Source organism: Opisthocomus hoazin, chromosome 10 (assembly GCF_030867145.1).
Source record: "Opisthocomus hoazin isolate bOpiHoa1 chromosome 10, bOpiHoa1.hap1, whole genome shotgun sequence".
NCBI classification, from domain to species: domain Eukaryota; kingdom Metazoa; phylum Chordata; class Aves; order Opisthocomiformes; family Opisthocomidae; genus Opisthocomus; species Opisthocomus hoazin.
Genome location: NC_134423.1, coordinates 12,206,172 through 12,230,319, shown reverse-complemented (window position 1 = coordinate 12,230,319; position 24,148 = coordinate 12,206,172). Strand labels below are relative to the sequence as shown.

Genomic DNA, 24,148 nt, shown 5'->3' with positions numbered 1-24,148 from the left:
GGATATTTCCACAGACATCAAAATATTCAACTGAAAAGGCGCGATTCTTCAAAATGACAACTCAAGTATTTCTACACTGCATCTGGATTGTGTTTAAAAGGTTCTGTTCCTATCTGAAACAGGAATCGGCCAAGCAGAAAATGGAAGCAACTGGCACAGACCTATGCAGAAGTCTGCATTAATTTAACAGTTTCCAGACAAGGCAATTATCTCAGCCTTGAGGTTACTATCACTTTTTATCCATTTCTACAGAAAACTACCCTTAGATTAGTGCAATTCCTGCTCAGACAAGGATGGCACTTCATGTTTCCTCAGAAAAAAGGATTAAAGAGTAATACAGCACTGGGCATGAGCCAAAATGAAACAAAGAAGTGGTTACAAAGACCTCCACTTGCACTGACTGCAAGAAATAAATCAGAAGTTAGGGTCTTCTATTTTAAACTTAGTATTTGTCCAAATGGGATATAAAAGTAGCAAGAGCTTGCTACAGACTTCCACATGTCTCCCGGCAGAAAATGGCCATTGTCTCTCCCCACTCTCTTCAAAATCCAAGGACAAAAATTTAGAGTATTGACTGCAGGGAAACAATCTTATTTAAATATCAGTGACTCAGAGTCTTAACTATTGTAATACGCCAGATAATGGGAAAATGACCAGTGACGACTGACTCTCACTTACTCTTTTTAAACACAGTGTTACCAGGAGCTGCTGGGAAAGAACTCCTGAGAGCTACAATACTGCTGCATCAATTCAGCTTTTTGGTTCCAAACTCCCTCCTGTCTACACAGAGGAAGGAAAAGGGCAAGAGACAGAGGGGATGGAGTTGGATTTAATACCTGCACTTAATTTAGTCATACTGGGGCAACAATTTTAACTGATCTACCACTCTGCCTTCTCTCCTGTCACACGTTAATTACATATAGTACACACGCTGAGGGCGAAGCTTTAATAGAGTATGCCAGCCCCCTCAACAACCTGAAAGCCAAACAACAGAATGTATACACACAATACATATGTGTGCATATATGTATACACACACACACACAGAGCCTCACCCACAAACAACCTTCAGGTGTGAGCTACACCACTTCTAACACCAGGATGGCAGAGCCAGCAGGCAATCTCCTGCACATAAACTAACAGAAGCGTGAGAAGCACTTCTCAGCCAAAGCAGGAGGGAGATTGCAGGCAAAGAGCTCATGTCGGGGGAAGAACAAAACACCCAAACCTTTGCAGACCTCACCTGGAAAAAGGCAGGTGGAAAAGAAGACAGACACTAACCTGAAGGTGACTTCTGGCACGAGACACTTGACCCCATTGTGGAAGGGCCGCGTCAGGGAAATGGTCTGGCTGACCTGATCCACTGCAGACACTCGTCCCTGGTAGACTCCCAAGCTTTCGCCGCAATTAATTGACACGATGCTCCCCAGCCAGTCCGTAGCCATATTTCCAGCACACAATTGCTGTAAAGAGACACAGGCCTGGCTGTAACAAGATGCAGAAACTGACAACCCAAATCAGCATCAATGGCATCCCCCAGCCCAGAAGCCTGGCTCCCACCCAGGCGCCGGCTTCGTCAGCTTCTCTCGTCTTTGTGGGCTGGAAATAACATCCACACAGACACCGAGGATCACAGTGAGCGTGTAAATTCCCTGGACGGGGCTTTGCCTATACAAGTGTAACGCGGATCACCGTTTGCATCATGAAAAGAATCATTTTCTAACTGAATTCAAGACTAACAGCAATATTTAGTATTTAGTTCTGTTTGCAGACATTCTCCCTGTAATTTCAAACACGGAATTGATCTTCACCTCTCTTTTTAAAACTTTGGCATACAAACACCGGGGCAGAATAGCTTTCGTGAACACTGAGCACTGAGAAGACTGATCCCCGCACATTGAAATGAAAACAAACACCTTTAAGGGAACAGATATAAAGCGGGGCAAAAAAACAATGCTGGAATCCACAACAACAGTCTTCATGCTCTCCAGAGCCAGGAGTATTAGTATTACTGCCACAATTAGATAAGTGAACAAAGGAAGCTGCACTCCTTTCCAGCACTGAGTTCTACCAGAATACAGAGGGGAAAACCAGACTTTGTTTAGCTGGATGTTCAGTCCCACGTAATTCAGTGGGAATTCGATGCTTGACTGAACTTGTGTCAGCACACTTTGAAGCAGCTAAGCACAGCTTTTGATCTGAGATTTCTTCCTCCAGACAAAGAACACAGGAAGATGACAGGCTCACTAGCATCACGGTAGTGCAAAAAGACCTGACACGCTCATAAACGAAAATGAATACCGTATGCATTTGTCTTTCATGCTGCAGTCAACAGTAAGAGGGAGAGGGCTTAATATTTACTGGAAGGAACACAAAGACAGAAAGACACAGGAAGATTAACGTCAAGATATAAACCACAATTCTGAGAGTCATTTTAATTCTCTTCAAGCCCTTCCTGTCCTGAGCTTCTTGGAAAAAGATGCAAGAAAAAAAAGCAACCCTGGAAATAACTAGAACACATGCATGCTACCAGAAAAAAATCACTTCCCCCAACTTTCAGAGGACGCTTCAAAGGGAAACAAACACTAAATTTGGTCACTAAGCCGTAAATTCTTCAGGAACAGCCTCCTCTCTTTCCTGTTGCTGTGTATTTATATTAACCCATGATTACAATGTCTAGATTCCAAGATGACAGCTGATAAAAAGAACTTTCGAAACACAGATAACGCATCCCCAAGTACCTCCAGTAAAACTGAAATTTAGTTCCCTTTCCTGCTTTTTGTATCTCTTTTTGAAAACAAGAGAGTTCAGTACACACCACCATCACACAACGATGCTTTTCAAAAATAAGAGCCTCCTTTTACCAAGAAAAAAATCCCATAAAACCTATGTTTGTGTGCAAACATAAATGAAAACAAGGGAAACTCCTCCCGAAGGATCTCGCCCTACTATTTTGTGTGCAAATCCTTTACAAGAGGGAATGAACTACACATGCCGTGAATGATTTACTTCATCACATGTGACAAACGCGAGCACGTTTGTTTACATACGCCTGGGAGGTCAAATCTTCTGTCTGCCGTTCTGCCATACAACAGAACACATATCGCAGATCCCTTCTACTTCCCCACACCTCTTATTCCAAGTGTCTATCGACCAATACTCCTGCAAGTTTTAAAAGAAGCTTCAGTCATAGAGCTTACTCAAACGTGCAAGCAGCTCCTAATAAACAGTTCGTAAGTGGTAACGCAGCAGGCAAGGAGCTGATAGCGTTGCACGCCGGGCACCGCTGCTTGAGAAGACAGAAGCCGCTACGCCAGCGCTCTCCCCAGCTGAAAGATGAGTTCGCACGGGGGTGGCTTCGCCCATCTACGAGCGAAGCAGCCACCGGGCCTACCCGCTCTGCGCCCGACAGGCGAGCTGGCGTCGGACCTACGCTCCCCGGAGGGCTCGTCTCCCCGGGCTGGCTCAGGGTGGGCTGCCTGCAGCCTGACCCCCAGAAGGAAACATGGCCCCCCCCCGCCCCACCCCCGGGGAAACACCGGGCCCCGGAGCCCGCGTCCCCGCCAACCCCAGCACCGGGCGGCCTGCCGAGGCGCGGAGCCCAGGGAGGGGGAGGCGCTCCGCCGGGCCTCCGCAGGCCCGGCCCTCCCCAGCCGCTCCCCCGGCCTCCCCGTGACGGCACCGGGCAGGGCCTGGCGCCACGGCCGCGCCTCCCGGGAGGGCCGGGCGAGGCCCAACCTCTTACCGAGCGCTCCAGCTCGCCCCGGCCCGCTCCCACCGCCCGCCCCCGGGGCGAGAGGCCGCCCCTGCCTCACCTGCACCCGCCGCCCTCTCCCGCCTCAGCCACGGCCCCTCCACCTCACTGACGCTCGGCACTTCCGTCACTTCCTGTCCGCGCCCCGCCCGGGAGCGGCGCTCAAGCCGCCGGCGGCAGACCATAGAGAGGCGCGGAGGAGTGGTCGCTTGGCGCATGCGCGGTAACGCAGGGCTGCGGCGCGGCGGGGGCGCCGGCCGTGCTGTGCGCATGCGCGGCGGGAAACTGGCGCTCACCCCCCCCATGTGCAGCGCCGAGCGCCGCGTGGCGCATGCGCGGTGCCGCCCGCCGGTGTGGCGGCCCCCGAGTCCGTTCCGTTGTCCGCGCCGTCGCACGCCCGCCACGGCGCCAGCGGCTCCATCTCCCCTCTGTCTACCGCTGCCTGCCACCTCCGTCACCCCTCCACCGCCTCCATCACCCCTTCATCGCTCTTCCATCACCTCCAGCACACCTCCATCGCCACACATCCATCAGCGCCATCGTCCTTCCATCACAGCTCCATCACCTGCATCACCTCTCCATCACCTCCATCATGGCTCCATCACCTCACCTCCATCACACCTGCCATCACCTCACCTCTGTCACCTGCATCACATCTCCATCACCTCCATCACGGCTCCATCACCTCACCTCCATCACCCCCCATCGCCTCACCTCCATCATACCTCCATCACCTCTGTCACACCTCCATCACCTCTGCCACAACTCTATCACCTCCCTCACACCTCCATCACCGCCATCACACCCCCATCACCTCCATCACCTCGATCACCACACCTCCATTACCTCCATCACCCCCCCATCACCTCACCTCCATCACCTCCATAACCCTTCCATCACCTCCATCACCCCCCATCACCTCACCTCCATCACCCCTCCATCATCTCTGCCCCACCTTCATCACCTCCATCACATCTCCATCACACCTCCATCACCTCCTTCACACCTCCTTCACACCTCCACCACCTCCCTCACACCCCCATCACCCCTCCATCACCCCTCCATCACCTCCATCACCACACCTCTTTTACCTCCATCGCCCCCCCATCACCTCCATCACCCTTCCATCACCTCCATCACCACACCTCCTTTACTTCCATCACCCCTCCATCACCTCCATCGCCACACCTGCATTACTGCCATCACGCCCCTATCACCTCCATCGCCCCTCCATCACCTTGATTGCCACACCTCTGTCACCTCCATCACCTCCATCGCCCCTCCATCACCTTGATCGCCACACCTCCGTCACCTCCATCACCCCTCTGTCATCTCCACCACCCCTCCATCATCTCCTTCACCCCTTCCTCGCCTCCCCCTGTCTCACTGGCAGAGGCACGGACACGTTCACCTCCCACTCGGCTCCATCAAACCCAGCTCATCCCCCTCTGGAGCCAAGGTGAAGGCGAGCGAGCTCGTGGCAGGAGGACGGCTCCTCTCCCGGCGAGCCGCCTTTCCCTGGCACAGCCACAGCGTTGAGGTAGCCCAGTGGCACACGGCCTGTGGCACTGGGGTGCCAGTTTGGGGGGCAGGGGGACATTAAAAAGCCCGCCGAATTACGAACCTGTCCTTTACGTCCCGGTGATGCATGGAGTCACGTACCAACCTTTCGGCACTTCTTTCGATTTTCTCCGTGTGGGGCAAGAGAGGAGCTTGCGCCGCGGGGGTGTCCCCGGGCAGGGATTTGGGGGTGAGCACAATTTTCAGCGGGAGAATTCATTCCCCCGAGGTTCCCAATGTTCTACCCCAAGGGCTTGGCGACACGTTTGTGCCTCGTGAAAACGTGCCCGTGGGGCAAGAGCAGCTTCCCGCCCCATCGAGCTTGTCCCTGCAGGGATGCCACTCCAGATACACACAGACCCCGCTTTTCCATAAGCTCCTTTATTATTTGCATGACAATTTAACATTTATTGCCTTTTTTTAAGGGAAGTTACGCAAAGCCTCAGAAATAAGTGGGCTCTGAGAGGGGGAAGAGCGGAGCATCCCTCTGTGGCACCCCCTCCCTGCGGGCTCTGAAAGGCTCTTTTCAAGCTATTGCTTCATTTTTTTTTCAGGGATAGCAGGGCTAGTCCTGATTTTTAGCGAAATCCTGCACTGAGCCAGAGCTTGGCATCATCTCTCCCCATCCCAGCTGAGGATTTAGCCTCCCTATGGACGCAGGGAGAGGACCAGGAGGACTGAAAACTCCTCCTAATGCCACCACTGTCACAGCCCCCACAGTAATGGAACAGCCAGCTCCTACTCCCAGAGGAAAAATCCAGATCCAACCTATCCAACCACAGGATCACAGAATGGTCAGGCTTGGAAAGGACCTCTGTGGGTCACCCAGCCCAACCCCCTGCCCAAGCAGGGTCACCCAGACCAGGCTGCACAGGACCGTGTCCAGGCGGGTCTTGAATATCTCCAGAGAAGGAGACTCTACAACCTCCCTGGGCAGCCTGGGCCAGGGCTCTGTCACCCTCAGAGTGAAGAAGTTCTTCCTCATGTTCAGCTGGAACTTCCTCTGCTTCAGTTTGTGCCCCTTGCCCTGTCGCTGGGCACCACTGAACAGAGTCTGGCCCCATCCTGCTGACACCCACCCTGCAGATATTTAGAGGCATTTCTAAGGTCCCCTCTCAGCCTTCTCTTCTCCAGGCTGAACAAGCCCAGCTCCCTCAGCCTTTCCTCGTAGGAGAGATGCTCCAGTCCCCTCATCATCCTTGGAGCCCTCCATAGCCAAGTCAGAGTTTTAAGGATAAAGAAGAGGTGTTGGGTTCCACCACCCCAAAACCCCCCCCCCCAAACACTTCCTAGTGGAATAAAACCAGCAAGAACCTTAAAAACCTTTCCTAGAAGCGTTTATTGGGTGAGAACTACTGGGCAGTTTGTCTCCTAGCATGCAGATGCTTTCCACGCAAGCACAAAGCGGCAGGACTTGCTGCTCCGTTTGCCATCAGAATTCCCCTTCACGCCGTCGGAAGTGGACTGCAACCTAAGGCAGTGCATCTCCCACCCTTGCTTCTTTTGCCAGTCTGAATATAGAAATCTATCGCTTGCAAAATTAAAACCTAGTTAAAAGCAAAAGCAGCAAATACAGAAGCCAGAAAGGTTCTGCTGTGCCTCTTACTGCTTCTTGCCCCTTCTCTGTGCTTTGATGTTTTCCAGGAGGCTTCTCATTAGGAGTTTAGCTAATAACATCTCCATTTATGAACATCACTACTTGTGGATATACATATTTTATTTTTCTCTAGCAGGATGCCACTAAGCATTGGCAGAAACGCTCAGGGATTCATCTGATGAATTTCCGTTCAGGGAATTTAGCTGTGCAAGGGTGCACCCAGAGCGGGTCTGCTCGGGCTGGTGCTGGTGCGGGGGGAGGTCTGGCCTCTGCATCGCCCCGACAGCCCTTCAGCAGGCGGCTGGAGCAGCGGGGAGAGCCCGTTCCCACCGGCACGAGGAGCCGGAGGCTTCACCAACAGCTCCGCCGAATGAGCTTGAAAGACTCACCCCGCAGGAAAAGCTTGGCCGGGTTTCTCAGGGAGGAACCCGCAGCTTTCTTCCCATTTGGGGGGATGAAGGTGGTTGCCCGTGGTGGCTCTGGCACACCGGGCAGGCTGAGGATGTCCCTAGGGCCACCCCACCCAGCTTCTCCCAGCCTAAGGCACCCTCCTCCCCAGCGCAGGGTCCCCCTGGGAGGGATGAACGGGCTGGAGCTCTGGTGAGCTTTTCTGCAGGGGAGGGCTATGGAGCCAGCTGGGGGGCTGCGAGGAGCCCAACAGAGCCGGCTTTACCCCTCCCCGCTCGCATTGACATGGGAGATGAACAAGCCTCCAGCGAAGCAACACAGCGAGGGGCAGTGCTGGGTTCTAGAGAGCATCAGCAAAAGCAGGCTGAGCGTCTGACTCCGAGGGCTGGCTTTTTCTTCTGCAAAGCGACGCTTCCTCCCACGGCTTACGGAGAGCTCTTCACGGGGAGACGCTTCTTAATCTGGAAGCACTTGCAGTTCTTGTATTTCATTGTCAGTCCGTACTGGGGAGTGATGTCCACCTCCTCCCCGGGCCGGAGGCTGAACTCCAGCTGCTGCAGCATGGTGGCCAAGAAGAGGAAGACCTCCCACCGGCCGATGGACTCGCCGAGGCATCGCCTCTTCCCCAAGCCGAAAACCATCACTTTGTCGCTCTCCGTCCTGCTTATTTTGGTCCCTGCCGCGTTGAGGAACCGCTCAGGGTTGAAGGTTGAGGGGTCCTTCCAAAGCTTCCTGGAGCAGAAAGGAGACACGCCTGAGGAAGCCGCTTTCACCTGCTGTGATGGGGACAGCAGCCAAAACAATTCGCAGAGAGAAGCACTGCAACGATTTCTCACTTCACCGTCCAAAAACTTTGGCAACCTCCATCCCTGATCTAAAATGCCAACCGCGTGTCAGAACCCATCAGCTCAGTCTATTGAAATCTCTATTTCAGACTCGGAATGTGTCTGCCTGAGCAGATATCAGGGATGGATTTCATCCAGCATGCAACAGCCAGAGAGCCTGCAGCGTCAGCCAAAAGGAGGAAAAGAAAATTGGTGTGCAGAAATCGGTCAGCACCTCTCAAAAAGGAAGGATGGAGACCTGAGCGGTTTGCCATCTCGAACCCTCCCAGCAAAGCTTCCCAACCTGTCCCTGCTCGGCTGCTGGGAGATGCCAGGCGGGATTTTCCAGTGCCTTAGGTGAGAATGTCTGCTTGGATATGGGGAATCCTATCCAGCCCTAAAGACTGTTCCTGTTGCAATGAGAGACGATGCTCACCAGTGTATGCAGGAGAAGGAATATCGTGATATTTCTGCACTGCTGGGCTATTTGGACACAAAGGTCTTGAGCTCCTGATCCTGAATACCTGAGATCTGGGAACCACCTTCCGTGTCAAGCCTTAGCCAACCTACTCCCTCCAGGAGGGTCTCTGCTGGAGAGCGGTGCAGGGCTGAGACGGCGCTTTGGTACCCGGATCCCCTTCCCTTCCCCAAGGCTGATCATCAGCAATAACGACATGAGCCTATCGAGTTTAACGAGAGTCACGGTGGGGACGTCTTTCTGCCTGAAAGAGGGAACCAGACGGTTCCCGTTGAGCACATCCAGAGCCGCCAACCCAGATCACAAGGGCTGCTTGGCAGGAGGACCTACTGATTCCTGATTATCCAGCAGCCCAACCTGCCAGCCCTCGCACGCACATGGAAAGCCTGATGCGTTGAGGACATCGCCACGTTGCTGCACATAAATTGGGTGTTGGGGAGTTGCTGAACTGGTGACCAAGTCAACCCAGAGCAGCTCCATGCCCGGGAGAGCCAAGACTGGGCTCGGCATCAAACCCAGACAATTTTTGCTCCAATCTGCCTTTTCCTGCCTCCATGACCCGTTCAGCTTCTGGGATGTCGCTCTAGAGGATCAGAGCGACCTCGATGCTGATCAAAGCCATCGCCGCCTGGGGGATTCGTCATACTCACTCGTCGTGATTCACTTGCCACTGGTTGATAAACACGCAGGTGTCCTTGGGGATGTAATAGCCATTCAACGCCGTCGCTTTTGTCGTACTGAAAGAAACACGGGCGGAGGGGAGGAGAAGTTAGACCCACAGCTCCGCAGCAAAACAAGGCTTGGTGAGTCCTAGGGGCGTTTCATTTTCAATGCCCTATTTGTACTCCTAGGGCTGGCTAGGAAATACTCCAATTTGTGTTTGGGATGACTAAACAGTCCTGGTTAAGGCTTTTCCTCGAGGGCAGCGCATGCAGCCACAGGCACCAGCGCAACGCGGCAGCTGCACCATCGGCAAGCATGAAAGCCGCAGGGAGCTTCACCACGAGTAATGCAGTCTGTGCACCAGAATACCTCCCCAAAGCAAGGACTGATTTACAGAATCACCTGCCTAAACGGCACCTCTCGGAAAACCACTCCGAGAAATCCCCCAGATAACATCAGCCGCTCCAGGCCGTACCTGTGCGGGATGGTGAAGGGCAGGAAGGAAGAGTGCCTGAACATCTCCAGGATGAAGGCTTCCATGTAGGGCAGCGTGCCGCGGTCCGACAGCCTCGGTCTCCTCTCCCACCCGATGGTCTGGTCTGTGGGAGGTCCAGAGGAGGGAGCGGGTTGGGGTCAGCCCTCACCAGAGAGGTCTTGACCCCGGAGGAAGCAAGGTCATGGACTCACCTAGTTCTTCCTGGATCCTCTTCTGGATGTCGGGGTACAAGGCGACGTACAAGAGGCTCCAGGACAAGGCAGTCGTCACAGTGTCAAAGCCTGGATGGACACAAAAAGAGGCATTTAGTTACCAAAAGGACAGGTGAGCGGGTATTTACAGAGCCCATCACTCTAGATGTTTGCCTTGGAGCAGTTTCCCTATTGGCTATCACCAAAAAGCCATCTGGCTCTGGTCACTGCTCAAGAGGGCACCCGAGAGCCCAGCAGCAGCTCCAGACACCCAAGCATGGCCAGGCTCTCAACCCAACAGCTCCAGCTCCCCCCCCAGCCCTCCAGCCCCAAGGCTTTACCCTCAGAAACGTTCTCACCTGCCCCAAAGAGGTCGTAGACGATGCTGATGATCTTCTCATCGGAGAGCGGGATGTGGGCATCCTTCCCTGCACTATTCTTCTGGCAGTGCTCGATCAGCGAGTCCGTGATGTCCCTGATGTGCTCCTGGGGAAGAGCCAGTGGGTCAGGGACATCATGGACACCCAGGGCTGGGGAAACATCTCCTCCCCCAGCCCCTGTCAGCCCCTGGGGGGTTTAACTGCAGCTTGGAGAGCCCCAGGGAGCTTTCCTGGGCAGAGGTGGGGGGACAAAGGAGTATCCTCTTCTCCCCATTGCCAGGCAGGCAGCATCTGACAGCTGTAGGACTCTCCACCCACATCCTAGAGCATCCAGTCTCTTACCTTATCAAAGCTGGTGTAATGCTCCTGGACAATTTTTTGCACAAAGATGTTAAAACGCCTGTTGATGTCCTTAAAGAGCTCCATGGTGTGGCTGGGAAGGTACTGGAGCACGGGGATGAAGTCAGCAGGGTTGCCAGAGGCAGCCACGTCCCCAAAATCGTTGTTGAGGTCCACTATGTTGAGCAGCTCTTGGTTGCTGTGGTCGTAATGCTTGCCAAAGCAGATGGCGCAGATGACATTGGCCACAGAGACCACCAGGTACTGGTTCAGGTCAAAGCTCTTCTCCTGCTCCATCAGCTGCAGGAGCTTGGTGACCAGGTAGTCAGCCTCCTTGGAGACGTGCTCCTCCAGGAGGCAGGTGGAGGGGGAGGTGGGGCTGGGGGTGACGGAGAAGGCATTCAGGGCATTCTGGGCCAGCCTTCTGCGGGCTTTCCACACCTCCCCCGAGTCGGTGCCAAAGGCCAGGCTCTGGCCGTTCGAGATGTACTGGAAGCTGTAGAGGTCGGGGCGCCCTATGAAGTCTTCTCCTTGCTTCACCAGCGCTTGCTTGATGGTCTCCAGCCCGCTCAGCACCAGGACGGGCCGGGTGCCGATTCTGATCCCCATCACGTCCCCATACTTCTGGCTCAGCCTGGTCAGGACCAGGTGCGGGTCATTCCTCAGCTCCAGCACGTTGCCGAGGATGGGGTAGCCTCTGGGTCCAGGGGGGCTCTTCAGCCCCTCGGGCACGCGCTGCCGGAGGCACTGGATGAGCAGGAAGACCAGGCAGAAGGCGGCAGCCGCGAGGAGGACCTCAGTGGCCGAGACGATGCCTTGGCTTCCCAGCAGCGACATCGCAGCCTTCATCGCTGCCAGCATCCAGCAACCTTGGTAATAAACCAAAGAGGTATTATGGAACCACAGAACGGTTTTGGGTTGGAAAGGACCTTGAACATCACCCAGCTCCATTACGAAGGAGGGAAGGTCCATGGAGCACCTCCAGTTTGAGATGCTCCTAGTACCAACTGCAGGCAGGAAAGCTGGGTGTCACTTCCAATCTGCAGCTGCCGTTAGGAAACCGCTTGGACTTAAAAGTGGGGGTTTTTTGCTAGCCAGGAGGGAAAGGAAGAGGTCCCACAGCTCCTTCTCTGCATGCCAGGGGTAGCAAACGTGCTCTCTCAGCTACAGGACCTGTCTTTTCCACCGCAAAGTCTTTTCCAGAACGCTTGACCCTAGGAGAGCCGAATCCCCCCAATTTGAGTCCTCCAGCAGCTCACACCGAGCCGCTGCCCACCCGCAAGCCAAAGACAGCATTGCCATGGATCTTCCCCAAAATCGACGGCCAAAGCAGCTCAGCGTGACCCCCTCAGCTCTGTCCAAAATCCCTCGGGAAACCCCGAGCCAGGGGCAGGGAGAGGCTGGGTGCGAACCCCCCACCCCCTTCCCCTCGGGGCTGCACCCCGCTGTGGGACATCCACAGGGCGAGGAGCCCTGCACCCCACCGGCTGCACCCCGGCTGGGACCCCCTCCCAGCGAGAGGGGCCTCGAGGAAAGGGTTACCCCCAGGACTCCCCCAGAAACCCGCTCCCGGGGGCTCAGGGAAGGATGCTGCGGGGGGTTTGGGGAGCCGGAGAGCGGAGGGGACACCCCGCAGCGGGGGCCCCCCCCGGCTTTCCACCCCCTCGGGGGAGCTGGGAGTGCCCTTCACCCCCCGTGGGGGGGACAACTCACCTGGGGAAGGGGAGCGGAGCGGCGGGGGCCCGATCCTCCGGGCAGGTGCCCCGTTCCCTCGCCGCTGCTGCTTTATATGCATCGCCGCGCGCCCTGATTGGCCCGGCAGCCTCCCATCACGTGACCGAAGCCTAATCAAAGCTGACTCCTTAATAACTCACCCGGACCCCCCCGAGCCTCGAGCCCCCCTCCCCAAGACAAGGGCCGCTCATGTCCCCCCACGCGTGGGTTGCGGGATCCCCGCTGCCCTGCGCGGCCCCAGGAGGGGGGGGGAGGAGGTGCGGGTGCCCCGACGGGGCGGGCTGGGGGGGGCCGGTGCCGCCCGTGGGTTCCACACCGGGGAGGGGGGGGGATCGCGTGCGAAGCGGGCGGGATGTTTGGGCAACCCGCACCGCCCCGGTCACTCCAGTCACGCTACTGGCAGGATCTTAAAGGCGCCAGTTCTCCCCCCCCCCTTCCCCTCCCTGCCGCGGACCCCCCCGGGCAGCGACCCGGCTCCGCTGCTCCCCCCCCCCCCCCCTCCCCGGTGCTCCCTCCCCGGTAAAGCAAAGGGGGGAGAGCCGGGGGGGGTGTGTGTGTCACCGGATTCCCCCCCCTCCCCACGCTGCGGGGCGGCTCTGCTGGCCCACGGCCTGGATCGGGCCCCCGTGGGGCGAGGGGTCACGGCTCTGGCTGCCCAGGCCCGGTTAAAGATTGCCCAGGTTCGCGTGAGAAGCGGCCGTGCCCTCTGTCACCTCCCGTCCCCTGTGGACACAGCGGCCCGGGGAGGGGGGGCAAAGGGGGCAGGGGGTGCAGCCGGACATGGGGGGCACGTCGAGTTGGGGGGGGAAGCTCGGGGGACCGCAGTGGGTCTCAGGCAGGATTTGCAGCTCCCCCCCCCCAACATCGCCGGTCCCCGTGGGGTGACAACCCTGAAGGGAGAGCAAGGGGTACCAGCCCGCACCCCAAATCTCAGCCCCTCCACCCCCAGCCCGGGCACAGCGTGATGGGAGAGCGGCCGAGGGGGAGGAGGGGGTCCCGGAGGGGGCACTGGGGACATCGCGTGCAAAGGGGCTCCGGACAGACCCGGGAGGGCTGACCCTGTCACTCGCAGTCACGCTATGGGGGGGGGGGGGGGGGGGGGGGCGGTGTGTGGAAATGGCTTTTAAAGGACCAGGGCGGTGGCCCCACGTCCAAGAGCCTGGCCCGGGGTCAAAGCGGCGCCAGAGCAGCTCAGGATCGGCCCCCCCCCCCGGCTGCCTGGTGGCAAGGGGGGGTCCCCAGCACCGGGGACACCATCGGCTAGGTCCCCTCTGCCAAGGGATGCTGCAAGGGGACAGCAGCCCTCCCCCCCGCCACGCGTGTCCCCCTCGATGGGACGCAGACGCCGCGCTCGCATGCGTGAGGCCGGCGTGGTGACCCCATGGAGCCAAGCGAGGCGCGTCGGGGTGTGCGAGCCCCTCCGGCTGCCCCCCCCGGCCCGCTGCCAGGGCTCAGCGAGGGGCGGTGGCCGGGGTGGGAGCCCGGCGCTGGGCAAGGAGGTGTTTTGGGGCGTGAGGCTGCCTGGCACGCAAGGCAGGAGCAGCTCGGAACGCCGTTCTCGTCACCAAGCACCCTGCCCTCGCAGGGCTTGGCAGCGGGCACGGAGTGGGGGGCGGGGGGGACGACAGGGAAGGGGATGGGGGGGATGGAAGATGGGCAGGTGGGTCCTCTGCACCCCTCTGGGGTTCCTCATATGGCCCCAGGACCCTCCCCGGCTTCTCCAGCGGTTTGGGATGGGATGGGGAGGCTGGCGTGGGTTCCCCATCTGCACGTGGCCATCCAGGTCCCGAATACTGCCCAGGAGGGGGGGGTCAATCTGCCCCCCCCTCACCCCCAGGCAGTGGAGCCGGGTAGATCCGTGGGGATGGGAGACAGTGCCTGGATGCAGCCCGCGAGACAAGCCCGGCGTCACCCTGCGAACCCCCCGCCTGCCTCCCCAAAAGCCTTCCTCGCTGCGAGGCATCGCCTGGCAAAGCCGGGGCTGGCCGCTCTGCCAGGTGCCCGGCAATTAGCAGAACGAATATTAGCAGCCGGGGTTTTGTAATTGTTCTTGCTAAGCGTTAAAGAACGGCGTCATCACTATTAATGAGCCCGATTAGACCAGATGTCGAAAGCCTTTATTAAGTATTAGCTCAGCGTTCACCTGGGCTGAATTCCCACCGCACTTTTCGAAGACCGAACGCAACTTCGGGCCAAAGCCCAACGCCCTGGCTCGTCCCTGCTCCTCCAGCTTGTCCCGACGGTGCTTCCTGCAGCGCTGCCTTTCGCCCCCGACTCCAGCAGCAGCTCCCCAGCATCTCCCATCGCTGCCTTTTCGGAGGGACGGACTGCCCCAGCCTTGCCCTGGGCTGCCCCGTTCGCCTCTCCTATCTCCCCGGCTCACCTCCTCCCCCCTGCCCCGCCACTCCTCTTCCTTGCCGCCCGTTTGCCACGGAGGAGCCGGGGGAAGCGAGCCAGCCGCCTTCTCACGCGAACCTGGGCAATGGTTAACCTGAGCCTGGCTCTGCCTGCGGGCCAGAAGGTCCTGCCACCACCGCTCGCAGGGGCACGGTGACTTGCCCGATGGTTCCCCGGGGATGGAGAGGGCCGCGGCTGCCCACGCCTCTCCGCAAACGCGTCCCCTCGCTGCTGGAAGCAGCGGGAGCCCGCAGCTCCCAGCGTCTCCAGCCCGGCCATGGAGGTGACAGCCCTCACTGTGTGCTGGGGACACGCTGGGCAGCACACAGAAGGGCTCTGGGGAAAGTGCTGGCACCCACATCCCACTGGGCAGCGATGCCGAGAGCGTGTGTCCCACCATCCCCAGGGCAGGGCTTAGGGACCCCCTTCCACCTCCCTGCCCTAGGGACCTCCTTCCGCCTCCCTGCCCCAGGGACCCCCTTCCACCTCCCCAGCCTGGGCTCTGGGGCAGGAACATGCCCCGGGAAGGAGAAGACAACGTTCATCCCCTGGAGCTTGTTGGAGCTGAGGAAAGATCTGCCCTGGTTTGTTGGGCTGGCTCCAGCTCAGCTGCTCCCCAGGTCTTTCGTGCCATGACCCTCCCCTGAGGTAAGTAACTGGCCGTGCAATGAGAGGAGTGCATACAGAGCCGTGGCCTTCCAGGTGACAGGAGACAAAGGTCCAGGAGGCAGGAGAAGCAGGTCCAGGTGGCAGAAGGGGATCCCCTCTGCTCCCCACAGCAGGCGGCTGCCGGATACCCTCTGCCTCGCTATGCTGGGATCCACGGGCGGTAAAACCAGCCCTGTCCATCGCAAGGACCTGCAGGTAGGAGACAACGTGTGTGTGTGTGTGTGTGTGTTTTGAACATGGATATCCTGGGGTGAATTAAGAAGAGTGTGGCCAGCAGGTTGAGGGAGGTTCTCCTTCCCCTCTACTCTGCCCTGGTGAGCCCTCATCTGGAGTACTGTGTCCAGTTCTGGGCTCCCCAGTTCAAGAAAGATGAAGAGCTACTGGAGAGAGTCCAGCGGAGGGCTCCGAGGATGATGAGGGGACTGGAGCATCGCTCCTGCGAGGAAAGGCTGAGGGAGCTGGGCTTGTTCAGCCTGGAGAAGAGAAGGCTGCGAGGGGACCTAATATATACTTACAAATACCTGCAGGGTGGGTGTCAGGAGGATGGGGTCAGACTCTTTTCAGTGGTGCCCAGCGACAGGACAAGGGGCAACGGGCACAAACTGAAGCAGAGGAAGTTCCAGCTGAACATGAGGAAGAACTTCTTCATTCTAGGGGTGACGGAGCCCTGGCACAGGCTGCCCAGAGGGGCTGTGGAGTCTCCTTCTCTGGAGATTATTCCAGACCCACCTGGACGCGGTCCTTTGCAGCCTGCTCTGGGTGACCCTGCTTGGGCAGGGGGTTGGGCTGGGTGACCCATAGAGGTTCCTTCCAACCCTGAACATTCTATGATTCTGTGGTTCTGTGATAGGACCAGGAAGGTCATATGTGAGTCTGAAGGAGAAATTCATGTGCCAGACCCTCCCCTCCGTCTTCTGCCCATGCATCGAGCCATGCCCCGTGGCATCCCAGCTCCCCATGCCCCCCACGCACTGGCAGCCACCCAGCAGAGCCAGCCTCCCTGGGGTAAATCCTCACAGACCTGGTGGAGACGGGGCCGGCTTCGTTGAGTGGTTGCTGTTCCCCTCCTCCTGCCTCCCTGGGCTTTTTTGAGCTGCAATTTTCCATGCCTTATTGCAAAATGGACCGTCTCCCCTGGGCAGGAGCCATGGCTGTACCAGCGGGTGCTGGGGTCTTCTGCAGGGGAAGGGGTGCCCTCAGAGGCTTCAGCGGGGCTGAGGTCCCCCTCAAGTGATGAGTGTGTTTGGAGTCTTCACTCCAGCTTTTGACTCTTGAAAGCCCCAAAGCACTGCACAGGCAGCTCCATCACCCCAAACTGTTTCAGGGCACTTGGTGCCCTTTCTCGGCACTGGGAACATCAGCGGATCTCAACCTCTCGCTGAGCCTGGCTCCTCACCATGCTTCTGGTGAACTCCTTTGGGGTTCTGACATACCAGCAGCGATGAAGGCTGCGATGTCACTGGTGGGAAGCCAAGGCATCGTCTCGGCCACTGAGGTCCTTCTCGCGGCTGCCGTGTTCTGCCTGGTCTTCCTGCTCATCCAGTGCCTCTGGCAGCGCGTGCCCGAGGGGCTGAAGAGCCCCCCTGGACCCAGAGGCTACCCCATCCTCGGCAACGTGCTGGAGCTGAGGAAGGACCCGCACCTGGTCCTGACCAGGCTGAGCCAGAAGTATGGGGACGTGATGGGGATCAGAATCGGCACCCGGCCCGTCCTGGTGCTGAGCGGGCTGGAGACCATCAAGCAAGCGCTGGTGAAGCAAGGAGAAGACTTCATAGGGCGCCCCGACCTCTACAGCTTCCAGTACATCTCGAACGGCCAGAGCCTGGCCTTCGGCACCGACTCGGGGGAGGTGTGGAAAGCCCGCAGAAGGCTGGCCCAGAATGCCCTGAATGCCTTCTCCGTCACCCCCAGCCCCACCTCCCCCTCCACCTGCCTCCTGGAGGAGCACGTCTCCAAGGAGGCTGACTACCTGGTCACCAAGCTCCTGCAGCTGATGGAGCAGGAGAAGAGCTTTGACCTGAACCAGTACCTGGTGGTCTCTGTGGCCAATGTCATCTGCGCCATCTGCTTTGGCAAGCATTACGACCACAGCAACCAAGAGCTGCTCAACATAGTGGACCTCAACAACAATTTTGGGGACGTGGCTGCCTCTGGCAACCCTGCTGACTTCATCCCCGTGCTCCAGTACCTTCCCAGCCGCACCATGAGTTTATTTAAAGATTTCAACAAGTGATTCCTCTGGTTCCTGCAGAAGAATGTCAAAGAGCACTACAAGACCTGTGACAAAGTAAGGGCTTGCAGGACCCTCACCTGCACCAGAGATGTGTTCCTGCTCTCTGCCCCTCTCTATTAGTGAGTTGTTTTTCTTCTTGCAGCCAAGCATCAATGGACATCTACGTTCTTGTAGGTGTTGCTGACTTTAGCAAGTCCAGCTGTAGTCTCACTCAACTGCAGGCTCTCCGTGTACAGCCCAGTACTGCAGTCCTCCTCCTCCTCCGTGGCCCTGTGTGTTAGTGGCTACTTGTTGGCTGAACACCTGATCTGTGCCACAGGTTCCCTGGAGAACCATCTCTTCGTTTTCATAGGTTGTAAAAGCAGTAGGGACGATGGGGGCTGAAAGATGATGTTCTCCAGAGCTCCTATGACCCCGGGCTCCCCCAGCATCAGGTTGTTGCTCAGTAACGCCCATTACTCTGACAGTTCTGCTGCCATGACTTGTCTTCTCTTCCTCTCAGAACAGCATCCAAGACATCACCAACTCCCTCATTGAGCAGTGCCTGGAGAAAAAAGTGGAGGCAAATACTGCCATGCAAATCCCTAAGGAGAACATCGTCAACCTTGTGAATGACCTCTTTGGAGCAGGTATCTTTTCCCGTTGGTCCCTCAGCCACTGCAGATTTTCTCAGGCCCCTTGTGTTACTGCTGTGTCTGACCCATCTTTGTCCAACAACAGGCAGCCACTTTGGGTCTGAGCACTCGCTCTGCTGCTCGTTGGTGTTCCTGGACCTTCCGGGGACAAGCCAAGAAACCAGCATGGGACATTAGCTCTGGAAAGGGGCTTCAGGGAAAAGCAAAGTGCATGGTTTATAGCTCAGTCAAACTTCACAAGCCAGGGTGGCTTTTCCTGGTTAAGGAAGATGTCTGTTGACTGATTCACTTTCAAGTAACTCTGTGGAAACTCCCCCGATTCCAGAGAAGTTATACAAACCTGACATAACCCGAGGGCTAATGAGGATGAAGGAGAGCAGAACGTTCCAGCAAAGTTTTCTCTGACGGGTTAGAAACCCAAGTCTTACTCTGTGCCCAGGATCTCCTCTGCCTTCTTAGCTGTCCAAGACTGCTCCGTGTGATGGTGAGGCAGCAAGTCAAGCTGCGTGCCCTGCATGTTGTACAGATTTCACCCACATGCTCTCCTCTTTGACCAGGCTTTGGCACCGTGACAACTGGCCTGTCCTGGAGCCTCATGTATCTCGTGGCGTACCCTGACACCCAGAATAGGATCCAGGAAGAACTAGGTGAGTCTATGACCCTGCTTCCTCTGGGGCCAAGACCTCTCTGGTGAGAGCTGACCCCAACCCGCTCCCCCCCTCTGGACTTCCCGCAGACCAGACCATTGGACAGGAGAGGAGATTGAGGCTGTCGGACTGCGGCAGGCTGCCCTACACAGAAGCCTTCATCCTGGAGATGTTCAGGCACTCTGCCTTCCTGCCCTTCACCATCCTCCACAGGAGAGTGCTGAGGTTGCAAAGGCGGTGGACGGACAAGGTGGACTTTGAGGCGCCTTGTTCCAGCCACACCGGCAGCAGGGTGGTGGGAGGCAGGGAGATGGTTATCTCGGACTTGTAGAACGGTGGCTTCGTCATGGAAACAGGGAGCTCACAGCTGTTGCGCACGGCAATGTGGGAGCTCCCAAAGAGCAATCCTTGCCTGCTGCTGACTGCGCTGAGGATACTCCACCCAGCTGAAGTAGGGGTTGCCCAATCCAGCTCACAGACAATGCGACTACCCCTCATAAAGCCATCTCTGCATCCCTACTTCAGCAGCATCGGGAGCAAACGAACAGCCTCCTGAGGATGCAGAAGAGCCTTTTTGCTTTCCAAACCCTCGCAGTCATTTCTCTCTCCAGCACAACCAGGGACACAGTGTTGAATGGCTACTACATCCCAAAGGACCGCTGCGTGTTTGTCGACCAGTGGCGAGTGAATCGTGATGAGTAAGTACCTTCAGAGGCAGAAAGCCTCCTGCAGCAACACGCAGGCCCCTTCCTGCACAGTTGTGTTTCTGGGCAGAAGTGGAGTCAACCCACTTTCAGTGAAAGGAGAGCAGATGAGGGATCTACTGAATTCAGGGATATTCTTACTGATGGCTTCCACCTTCCAGTGTCGCCCCTACACCCGTGGCCAGGAGACACCATCTCAGCATCTCAGCTGTTTTCCCTTCCAGGAAACTTTGGAAGGATCCACTGACCTTCAGCCCGGAGTGTTTCCTCAGTGCTGAAGGGACCAAAGTGAACAAAGTGGATGGGGAGAAGGTGATGGTTTTTGGCCTGGGGAAAAGGAGGTGCATCTGGGAACCCATCTCCAGGTGGCAGATCTTCCTTTCCGTGTCCACCTTGCTCCAGCAGCTGGAGTTCAGCGTCTGCAATGGGAAGAAGGCGGGCATAACGCCGCTCGAAGGACTGTCTCTGAAGCACAAAAGACGTGAGCACTTCCAGGTCAAGCAGTGCTTCCCCATGAAGAGCATGAACTGAACAGTGGGCTTGTCCATTGCCCACACACCGCTGCGGGGACAAGGACCTGTGTGTCCTCGTAGCGAAGCTGGGTCTGGTACAACTTTATGGGATGATATAATAAACTGAAGCCGTTGAAACTCCTGTCTTATCTTGTTCACTTTGTAGTGTTTCTTGCGTTTGTCATTTTCCAGCCTTTCTAGCATTGGACATTCCATCAAACATTGGACATTCCATCACATCTAGCCTTAGTACCACAAAGCACATTTATGGGCTGTGCAAACCATCTTTCGCTAAAGGAAAGGGGATGTACCCAAAGCCAGACCGTCTGAGTACCTTTGGGCTGCATTCTTTTAGAGTCGCTCTTTGAAGGCTGAAGGACAGCCAACCCACGCCATACTCCCGCGGCCTCCATTGACGTTTAAGATCTTGGCTGAAGCGGTGCCCAAAGCTTGAATGGAGAGGAGGGTGGTATTATTGAGGTCCAGCCAGTATCACTGTTTCTGGACTATTCAGGGGACAAATTTTCACTGGTTGAAATTTACCTTCACTGTAGGTGTGTCTGCAGGGAAAAAAAAAACCTTGGAAATCTTAGAATAATGCTAATGCTTCTCCAAGTCCTCCAAGGACAGCCTGTTCCCTGGTTTCTACGCTACGTTTTTAATTGCCTGGCTGACTTCTCATGTTGCTCCAAGATCCCATTCAGGAGAGGTTTGTCTTTGTCCGTAGAGGAGCTCAAAGCACTTTAGTACCTCTTTGAGAATCTACCAGGCAACCTTGCTCCAGGGGTTCTCCTGCTGCTCAGATTAGTTTCTTCAGAAAAATGAGAGGGATCCTCCAAATGAACTGAGCTGGAGGGAAGCCTCCGTGGAGGGACTGGTGTGTCGAGGGACTTCAGCCACCTTAAGCCTTATTCACCGTAGTCACTGCTGGCCCTGAAGAACACAAGGAAGGATACCATTACCCCTTGCTATTGAGAAAGTCAAGCTGCCGGGGCTGGAGCAAGGGTGTTTTCACAACGGGGCAGAGAAGGAGAACAGGACTTTCTCCATCTCAAACCCAAGCGTTTACATTGGCTGCCAGTCAACCCATGACAGTAGAAACAGATGCCTCCTTTTCTTCAACTTGCACGCAACGACACCTAAGCCAACCCAGTACCTGGCAAGCAACGACACAGGAACAAGTATAACCATCCGGCGCAACACGCACTGCTCTTGAATCTGTTCCCATGGGTGGCATCTGCTCAGCCATAGCCCCAGACCCTGCCCAGTGAGAGTTCTGTTCGGGTCCGAATACCAATCACTCGTCATGCATTGCACAAAAACTTCCAAGAAGAGAGAAATTAAAAAGCATGTTAGGGAAGAAAATAGGGAAGCTGATTGCCCAAGAATTCAGGGAGATTCCAGCCAGAGCAGGGAGGTGTTTAGACCCGCTAAACAAGCCTGAACGAAAAGGAGTAACTCTTTGTCTCTTTATGTCCAGGTCCTGCCTGGACATCGACTTGTGATGAAACATTGAGACGATACAGCCTCAGACCCACCTGAATTCATTGAACCAGCTTGAGCAGCTTCACTCCGTGTCTCACCGGCTTCGGCTCAACATCATAATCCCAATATTGCAGGCAAAGCAAGGGTAAGGACTGGGAGGTCCAAACCATGGTTTGAGCTGCAGGCTATCGGAGGCCTTGGAGGAAAAGCGGAAGGACGGTTTAGGACAAACTATGAGGCCCATCAGCCAAATAACATCTCCCCTATCTATGACAAGGGCCATAGGTCAAGGCAACAGAGTCACGAACCACCTTTCTGCAGGGGACATCCCAAAGCCGGCATTCATCTGCTGTAGGGGAAGGTGGGATCATCCTGAACGTGGATCTGGCTCTCTCAGTGCCTAACCTGGTGACTCAGAAGAGCACCGGGACCGCCAGCAACTTGGCAGCAACTTGTCATGCCACCCCCGAGGGGTGGAGAAGCTCTCGTGGCCTTGGCCCGGTGAGTCCAGCTGCAGTGGGGAAACGCAATGCCGATGCTGGTGTAGGACCAGAGGTCCCGTTTGCTGGAGCCATTGCGTGACTCCCTTGCCCTGAAGGCTGGCTGTCTTTGCTGATAAGGCCTGCAATAAGCAAGGGCAGATACAAAGCAAGAACAGTGGGAATTTTTTTTTCCCTTTGGATAGGAGTGTTTTATAGCCCCGGGGCAGATAAGCAGATTAATATTAACATTACTGAGGTGAAACAGCCCCTTGGTGGGGGAAGGTCCGCCAACACCCCGACAGCCTGGTGACCACAAGCAAGATCCCACTTTTCTTGTGGGGGATACTGCAATCAAACCATCCCTTCAGCCCAGCCACCCTGATCCCAAACTCGGGCATCCTGCCCGCTCCTGGACGATATGGGTGGAACATCAAAGCTGAGCAGGTTCCCTCACCAGATATTTTCTCCGCCGGGTGCCTTGGCAGACCCCAGCATGTAGGGAGGAGAGCAGAAGCACGGCCCCAGCACCAAATGAGGTACCCCAGCTCTGCACCGCTCTTTGCTCTGGAGCGGAGCTGCACGCCCAGACCCCTCCACCCAGCCAGGGACCCTCTGTGAGGAAGCGATGGGGGCACCCTGCTCCCCTCGGGGGCGCGGGATCTCCGCTCTTCACCTCCTCCTCTTCCCCATTGCTTCCCAATAAACAAATCCATCGATCACTGCCCAGTTGCTCACAGTAGGTAAGCGACTCCGACTCCCCTATCTTTGTCTTTCCCCTAACGATCTTCCTCAATTAAGCCCTTCAGTTACTCCCCAGGTGGTTTGCCAGCGCTGTGATTTCGTCACTGGAACCAGAGGCGGCGATAAGCCCGGGGAGCTTATATCACCCCATGGCAAATTGCTTGTATTGTTGGTTTTAAAATGAGTCAGCAGATCAGGCACGGCAGCTGGGCTCCAGCTCCTCTTCCAAAGGGGGGGATGCTCCCAGCTCCCTCATTCCCGACAGGAAAGGTCCAGGCAGCCACACACCTTCTCCCACGAGCCGGGACACCTGCCTGGTGGTGGCACTCGGGGTGGTGGCATCTCCTCGCCAGTAAAACCTGCAGCCAGCCCCGAAATGTGCTAGAGGAAACGCTCGTGGCTCTTCCTCCCGGGTGGAAGGAAGAGGGGAGTTGCTCCAACACTTAATGAGCCTCCTCGTTAAAAGCGCATCCTGCGTTTCTAACTTCTTTCCTTTGGCTGTTTATTCTCCCGTGAGATCTGTTATTGGAAATCACCTCCTCAGGGGGATTAACTCTTGGGTATCTCCCTTTTGCTGTTTGTCCCCAGCACTAGTGACAGTCCCTTGACATCAAAAAGACCATCTCTCGATGCCTTAGAGCTCACAATAAAGCTTCGAATTGCATCTGAAAGTCTGAGCCACGCGTACTCTCTTTCGGCCAGTCGTTTGGTGGACACCTCCCTTTGAGCTGGTGGCAGCCGATCCTCTAAGCGCGGTGGGCTTTGCCCCAGCATCCCGCTTGCCCCGCTGCACCATCTGGCCTTGGGAGCTCCTTCTCATGGAGAAGGAAACTCCCAAACGCCACCTTTCTCCTTGTAGCTCCACTCCTGGGACAAAGCCGGGCTCCACCATGCCTGGAACCCCAGGAGCTGCCACTTCGCAGCAGGGATAACGGCTGGTTTCTGCCTTTTGGGGGAGGTAATCTCTGCTGAGCAGCTTCTGGGGTCCTGGAGCTGGTGGGATCTTCCCCTGCTGCAGTTTCCTTCTGCAGTGGGTTGGAGAAGATGCTGGTCCTCTGCTCAACCCAGACTGGACCTGTGGATGGAGGAGAGCTTGAGATGACAGAGCTGGACACGTTAAACCTGGTAAGTGGCTCTGCCCCTGTTTTGTGAGGGCTCCCGAACCAGTACAAACCCTTTCTCCTCCTCCCACCCTCCATCTTCGCTGGAGATGGTGTTT

At 56.5% G+C, this 24,148-nt stretch overlaps 3 protein-coding genes across 4 annotated transcripts in view; 1 reads left to right on the top strand and 2 right to left on the bottom strand.

The window, feature by feature from the left end:
• EDC3 (enhancer of mRNA decapping 3) overlaps positions 1–3,935 on the bottom strand; it is a 28,822-nt gene extending 24,887 nt beyond the window's left edge. The window contains exons 1-2 of one of the 2 annotated variants that reach the window (XM_075431928.1): positions 3,816–3,935; positions 1,282–1,463 (exon numbers count right to left, since the gene is read on the bottom strand). In XM_075431928.1, the coding sequence (XP_075288043.1) occupies positions 1,282–1,445 (164 nt within the window). In that variant the 5' untranslated portion in view covers positions 1,446–1,463; positions 3,816–3,935. Of the gene's footprint in view, positions 1–1,281; positions 1,464–3,200; positions 3,242–3,815 lie in introns of those variants that run through there. The other variant, XM_075431929.1, reaches the window with a different exon arrangement.
• A 2,699-nt stretch (positions 3,936–6,634) lies between these two features.
• LOC104330632 (cytochrome P450 1A4) lies at positions 6,635–12,486 on the bottom strand. Its single transcript, XM_075431843.1, has 7 exons — positions 12,404–12,486; positions 10,694–11,559; positions 10,331–10,457; positions 9,972–10,061; positions 9,760–9,883; positions 9,272–9,358; positions 6,635–8,051 (listed from the first exon to the last, which is right to left on the bottom strand). Exons 1-7 carry the CDS (start codon positions 12,483–12,485, stop codon positions 7,745–7,747), a joined length of 1,683 nt encoding a protein of 560 aa, XP_075287958.1. The 5' UTR covers position 12,486; the 3' UTR covers positions 6,635–7,744.
• A 4,439-nt stretch (positions 12,487–16,925) lies between these two features.
• Positions 16,926–20,299, top strand: LOC104330673 (cytochrome P450 1A5-like). Its single transcript, XM_009935913.2, is given in 6 exon segments — positions 16,926–17,777; positions 18,226–18,352; positions 18,916–19,005; positions 19,095–19,230; positions 19,617–19,703; positions 19,934–20,299. Coding segments are annotated over 6 exon segments (1,593 nt in total). The 5' UTR covers positions 16,926–16,931; the 3' UTR covers positions 20,241–20,299.
• Positions 20,300–24,148: the final 3,849 nt, after the last annotated feature.